Source organism: Triticum aestivum, chromosome 5B (assembly GCF_018294505.1).
Source record: "Triticum aestivum cultivar Chinese Spring chromosome 5B, IWGSC CS RefSeq v2.1, whole genome shotgun sequence".
NCBI classification, from domain to species: domain Eukaryota; kingdom Viridiplantae; phylum Streptophyta; class Magnoliopsida; order Poales; family Poaceae; genus Triticum; species Triticum aestivum.
Genome location: NC_057807.1, coordinates 325,403,849 through 325,410,435, shown reverse-complemented (window position 1 = coordinate 325,410,435; position 6,587 = coordinate 325,403,849). Strand labels below are relative to the sequence as shown.

The 6,587-nt window shown below is 45.3% G+C and overlaps 1 protein-coding gene across 1 annotated transcript; it reads left to right on the top strand.

Moving 5' to 3' along the window:
• The first annotated feature begins 959 nt into the window (after positions 1-959).
• On the top strand, positions 960-5,558 carry LOC123111662 (two pore potassium channel c). The gene is made up of 2 exons (XM_044532497.1): positions 960-2,384; positions 5,089-5,558. Exons 1-2 carry the CDS (start codon positions 1,198-1,200, stop codon positions 5,276-5,278), a joined length of 1,377 nt encoding a protein of 458 aa, XP_044388432.1. The 5' UTR covers positions 960-1,197; the 3' UTR covers positions 5,279-5,558.
• The last annotated feature ends 1,029 nt before the right edge of the window (positions 5,559-6,587 follow it).

Here is a 6,587-nt window from a genome sequence, read left to right as displayed (position 1 = left end):
TCATCTGCTTCATGACACATGTTCCATCTAAGGACCATGTCTTAAAGTGCATACCGTGATGTAACCATATCAAACATCTTAAGCTTTTATCAGCACGTCCCGTAATAGGGTTAGCAAAGGTGACATGAACACACTTGGTAGCATGCAGAGTCCACGTCCGAGATAACAAAGCAAGTAGGAAAACCTGCACCGCAAGAGACACTAGTTTCTTGAGACGTCATTTCTGTTGGTTCACATGGCGTCTGCGAACAACTCATCACAAGGAGATGAAGGAACCTGGATATGCATGCATCTGGCACGTAGATGAAGTAACTTTCATGTCAGAACCGCGTGGCGCTGCAAAGGTGTAGAAGTGATGTTGTACCGGATGCCTCCTCAATTCCAAATTTCCACATCTGTATTATAGTCTCCGTCGCAGTACTTGAAGCAAAGGCGATAATTTTTGAAAACCTCAAACTTTTAAAGTTAGAAATAACTTTTATGTATGTTTTTTGCTTTTAATAAAGAATCTTCGTTGCCGTTGATCTACATTTTGTTTTGATTTATCATAATTTGCATCGATTTTAGGTTATCAATAGAAACTATATCTTTTTGAAAGCAAGGTTATCAATAGAAAGTACTGTATATACAAAATCGTTTGTGAGGAAACACAGCCGGGGACGTTGGGACTATACCAACGCGTGGGAGAATTTCGCAACAGTTGCTTACATGATCAATCCAACGGCTTCCACGGTCACAAACCCAAACCTAGCTGACAGCGACGGAGACAAAGATGAGATGTGCCCTCGTCTCGTCTTTCCCTTCCTTATTCCGTTCGCTATAATTGCGTTGCATCATCGATCCGTCTCCCGCCGCTCACGAGATCGATCGACCATAAACAAATCAACCCAACTCATTTTAATTAATATAAGCCCGAGAAACGAGACAAAATTAGCAGTAGGAAATATAGGCATCGCCGTCGTCAAGTGGCCATCGCCAACGTCCCGCAGCCCCCGCCTCCGCCTCCCTCCCTCCCTCCTCCACCGTCTCCTCCTCCTCCTCCATCAATCACCGCATCCCCACCGGCGGCCCCCGGCAATAAGAACCCGAATCGCGCCCCGTCCCCCTCGCTCAAAATCCGGGCGAATCTCGCGCCGGACGCAGGGGCCGCGAATCCCCGAGGATATTCATCGGGAATCCGGGAAGAAAGCCCCGGCCATGGACACGGAGCCGCTGCTCCCCACCACGGCGCCGCAGCCGCTCCACCCGCTGCCGGAGCACGCGACGGTCTCCAACTTCGACCTCGCGCCGCCCTCCTCGCCCTGCCCCTCCCCGGCATCCTCCTACAAGGACCGCCTCATCTTCGGGCCCCACGATACGCCGCCGCCGCCGCCGCCCCCGCCCCCGCTGCCGTCGTCCGCGCGCCACTACCGCCGCATCTCCGTCGGCCACGCGGACCCGTTCCGCGACTACGACCACCCGTCCTGCTCCTCCTCCCCGCCCTCCGACGAGGAGAGCCAGCCCCAGCCCACCACGCCCTCGCTCTTCAATTTAATCAGCGGCCGCACCAACCTCCACCGCTCCCGCACCGCGCCCGCCATGGCGCCGCTCAGCGCCGCTGTCCTCGCCGCCTCCGCCCAGGCCGACCACCAGAACCCGCCCCCGCCACCGCGGAGGCCGGCCATCGTGCTGCACGCCTTCCTCTTCCTGCTCGCCTACCTCGGCCTCGGCGTCTCCTTCTACGCCGCCTTCCCGGCCAACTTCACATCCTCCGCCGGGCCCACCCACCCCGTCGTCGACGCCCTCTACTTCTGTATCGTCACGCTCTGCACAATTGGCTACGGGGACATCACCCCGGCCAGCCCTGCCGCCAAGCTCTTCGCCATATCCTTCGTCCTCATCGGCTTCGGCTTCGTCGACATCCTCCTCTCCGGCATGGTGTCCTATGTGCTCGACCTCCAAGAGCACCTCCTCATCACCGCGATCAAGAACCCCCGCTCTGCACGCAAGCACCGGCACAACTACATCTTCGACATCAAGAAGGGCCGAATGCGCGTTCGCATGAAGGTCGCCCTCGCGCTTGGTGTGGTGGCCATCTGCGTCGGCATTGGGGCCACTGTGCTCAGGAAGGTGGAGAACATGGGCTGGCTTGATGCCGTGTACCTTGCAGTGATGTCGGTGACCACAGTCGGATACGGCGATCACGCGTTCCGGACACTGCAGGGCCGCCTTTTTGCCTCTGGGTGGCTTCTCGTGTCCACGCTAGCCGTGGCACGGGCATTCCTCTACTTGGCGGAGATGAGGATCGACAAGAGGCACCGTGCCATGGCCAACTGGGTGCTGTCCAGAGACATGACCGTGTCAGAGTTTCTCGCTGCAGATATCGACAACAATGGCTATGTCACGTAAGTTATCTCAGTATCAAACCTTGTTTTCATGCCTGTATTGACCAATTCGTCTATTGAATTTCATTCGGCAATTTGGCATGTACAATGATTCTGAAAGTATTACGTCCCTGCAAAGATGCTTTACTAGGTACTTGATTTGCGGATAGTAAGCAACATGTGTGTCAGTTGGAAACCAGCACATCATGACATTATCAAAAGCTCTAGCATTCAGTAACAGTATAGTCATACCTCAACTCACAAGTCACAGAATATCTTGATGCCAGCTAGTGGACGGTATATTATTAGCACTAGCTGACATACTGTTATAATTTCCACAGATGAGCTGATAGGTTTTGTGGCTTATTTTTTACAATAGGGTGTTCCTTTTTTTTTGCAGTCCACAAATGAGCTGATAGGTTGTGGCTTATTTTTTACAATAGGGTGTTCCTAACAGTTGTGTTGTGCTTAACATAAAGATAAAATCTGGAAACGGTAAAATAATGGCTCTACTTGATTTATTTTTCTTACTCAGCTTAGTACTTATATATGATTTGTTTTGTCCTGCATTTTGAATTTGCTCAAATGGAAAATCTGAAAATGGGGTGAAGAACATGGTATTTGGAGACGGGTTACTATTGTTGTAATAGAATAATATGTGATCTGGAAAAGAGACGACTTAGAATACGGTGCATAATAATTATATGTACCATCTATCAGTTGTGATTCTGGTGAATTATGACCACACAACTTATTTTATGTTGGCATATAGTATGAATAAAATTATGAAATCAGTTGTCTAGCCATGTTAGTGGAATTGATTATTTGGTTGTTGTATTTTGCTTATGTTTCTATGTATATTTCTGTGATGAATTGTTGCTTTAAAATATTATAGAGCGGAATTAAAGGGCTGTAAGATGGCAAGGGCACTAAATCCAAAGAGCTTGACAGCCTTTTCATCTCAGAAGCGTGCCATAATAGGATCCGAAAATGGTTACCTATGTAAAGTATGGCGTCTGAGGGAAGGATGGTCTTTATTAGTAAAATACAATTGTAAATTTTAATGGAATCTTTAGTACTGAGTAAATGAATCAACTTATGACTACTGTATTGCTGACTTTTGAGCTTGTTTTGGTAACTCAAACATGTTTTGTGTTTAATGACAACCCTGAGCCCATCAGAAATGCATTATGTTAGGGTACATATTAATTTGCAAGAGAGCAATTAATTTTGGTAATGTCCTTATACAAGACAACACATTGTCCATAATGTTGTTTATTTATCATCATATGCACGCTGTAGTACAATCATTTATCATAATGGAAGATATTTTCATTAGTTATGAAGCTATACCATATCCTGTTTTTCTTATACTGAGGTATTCACATAGTTTGTTGAGGTTCTTCCTACTGCAGACACAAAAAAAAAGTGCTTCTGTTGTAGAACTTCATTAATCATAAATTAATCAGGGATAATTGATGATTATGATTATGAGGTAGTTTTAAAAATATGCACTGTATCGAAAATTTGAGATGGTGGATTCTGTAGTTATTCTGTAATGTATATGAATAGGGGAATTCAAGATACAGTACCTTTATTGCAATAGCTCACCCCCTTGGTCTTCCTTTTAAGTTGGACTGTTGGAAGCCTTGGTCTTCCTTTTAAGTTGGAAGAGAGAATTGTGCCCTGACAACACATTTCTTTCATGATTCTATCGCTTGTTAGTTGATCTACAGAATAAGGCTTGGTTTCTATCACATTTGACTTGTCTTCAAAAAGAAAAGGAAAAAAAAATCCCAACATGTATGAAGCTATTTTTCTCCCAAACATAGCATTCTTTTAGAATGCCCAATTCTTTGCTTTCAGCCTAGCGCTAAGAGTTGTTATTTGCTATAGTATATCCAGTCAGTTATCTTGATAATGTTTCAGTAATGCATTTAATTATATATTTTATATGTGCAATTATTTCAGAATCCATTGATGTTAACCCTTAGACTTCACAGCTACACTCATCTTCATGTATTTTTCTATGGTTGGCAAGTATGTTCTCAATTGTTATCTACGTTGAAAATGTAGTGGTTCTCACCAATCATCAACATAGAAAATGTAGTGGTCTTTGGCGTGTATTTTAATTGTATATTCATTCCATTTTAGTAAACTTAATTTATTTTGAATTGGTAAATGATTTGTTTTTGCATCCATTTCTTAGCACATTGATTTGAACATTTTGTTGAGAAGCATTTATTGTTTGCTTGAGTTTGGCATGCATGCATCCAAGTGATTTGCGTCTAACACTACAAAAATGAAAATGGAGCGCGCTTATAAGCAATAAAAGATGGAAGCTGCACCCTTTTATGGCTGCCTTAGCACTATACAGCAGTTGTCATTCGAACACAATACACAATAATTCGGATTGCAATAGTAAATCAATGTCGTTTAGGCTGCTGATTGCATCACACTGCTTTGTACTCATGAAGCTGCATATGCCACCCACATTTAGTCATTTACTTCTAATTCTGTGCCAACACAAATAGGCAATTTTCTCGACATGCTTATGTTGTTATACTTTTAGTAACAGTTATTACACAGCCAGAACGGTTGAGCACAACTAGTTTTTCCATCGCATTTCCTGGAAGAGCATTGCTTAGTTCCATTTTGGACACAACTTGCTTGTTTGTAGTAGCTGTATTGGTTAATGATGTTCTGCATTTGCACATTGTTTCAGGAAATCGGAATTTGTGGTTTACAAGCTGAAAGAGATGGGGAAGATTTCGGATAAGGACATCAAGATGATCGTGGAGCAGTTCCAGAGGCTGGACTCTGGAAACTGTGGAAAGATCACGCTTTCGGATCTCCTGCAGAGTCATCACCTGGGCCATGAACCTAGGGACATGAAAAGGGGGAAGAATTCGTGACGGATGGCGCTGAACCGAAAAAAAACCACCCGTAGGACAGTAAGAATTTTGGGACTGTAAAGTATATGAAAGGAAGGTTAGAGCTAGGATGCTTGCACCGGATGGGATCATTTGAAGGTAGAATAGCTCCAGGTAAGTTACCAGTATGCGGGGAATGATCCTACTGCCCTAGAAGCGGTGAGAAGATCATTTCATGCCTGTAGGAAGGAGGCTGTACATACAAGCAAAGCAGTTATCGAGATTATTTTCTTTGGGAATATATGTGGCAGGTGAGGTGATCTGTTTTAGCCTCTCACTCATAATGTTTCTCTTGTCTGGTCAAACATGAGATGGATGACAGGTGTGGACCGTCTGGTCCACATAACTGATTCAGGCCCGCGGTTGGATGCCAACGCCCCGCTTTTTGGTTAGATGGATGGGTAGATCTCTACGGCGGAGACCAGGCGTCCGTTTTGTCTGAATGATGATTTGACGTCGTTTTCTCGACTTCAGGCAGAGTCACGCTGTCATGACATTTAATTCTCAAATCTTTTTTGGGCGCTGTTTGAGATTGAGATGACTATGTTTTGTTGGACGTGTGTAAATGTAGGTAACGACTTGTCGACTTGATCTGTTCCACGAAATTTGGTTGTCCAGCAAGTTTGGCGACGGGAGGTTGACCGGAAAACGAGGGTTGCCTCCCCTCCAGAGCCGCCACTGCATAGCATGGGTGGTCTCTGCCCTCTTTTTGACAACCTTCCCTGAAACATGCGACGACGAATGGGCTTTTGGGTGTAAGACGACATGGGCGCCGCAACTCCCGTTTGTTAAGGCCTTAATTGTTCGTATTTGAAGTCCGAGATTTTAGTCCTTCAAATACCTTTAGGCGGGGGCAACTAATTAACGAGCGCTCCTTCGGGAGCCTCGCAACGATCAGCACCACTTGGCGCACTCACAACCATTCGTCACGTGTCGCGCTCTGGGCGCTTTCTACGGGTTTTTTTTATTTTTACGCACGCGTTTTCTGCTTTTTAAACGGTTTTTCCCGGGGGGTTTTACGTTTTGATTTTCTACCGGTCTTTCTTAGCTTTTCGACAAAAAAAATCGAAAAAAATATTTCTTTTTGCGCAAAAAATGCATTTTTTTCGCGAGTCGCGATTTGGTTTTCGCGAGAGGCACGGCCGTGCCTCTTGGAAATGAAAAAAAAACATGTTTTCTGTTTTCTTTTCTTTCGCGAGAAGCACGGTTTTTCTTCCGCGGGAGGCACGGTTGTGCTTTCGCAAGAGGCACGGGCGTGCCTCTTTCGGAAAGGGGAAAAAACACGTTTTTT

Coding starts and splice junctions, on each gene's coding strand:
- LOC123111662 (XM_044532497.1), top strand. CDS start 1,198: ATGGACACGGAGCCGCTGCTCCCCACCACGGCGCCGCAGCCGCTCCAC. Junction 2,385..5,088: donor GACAACAATGGCTATGTCAC/GTAAGTTATCTC, acceptor ACATTGTTTCAG/GAAATCGGAATTTGTGGTTT.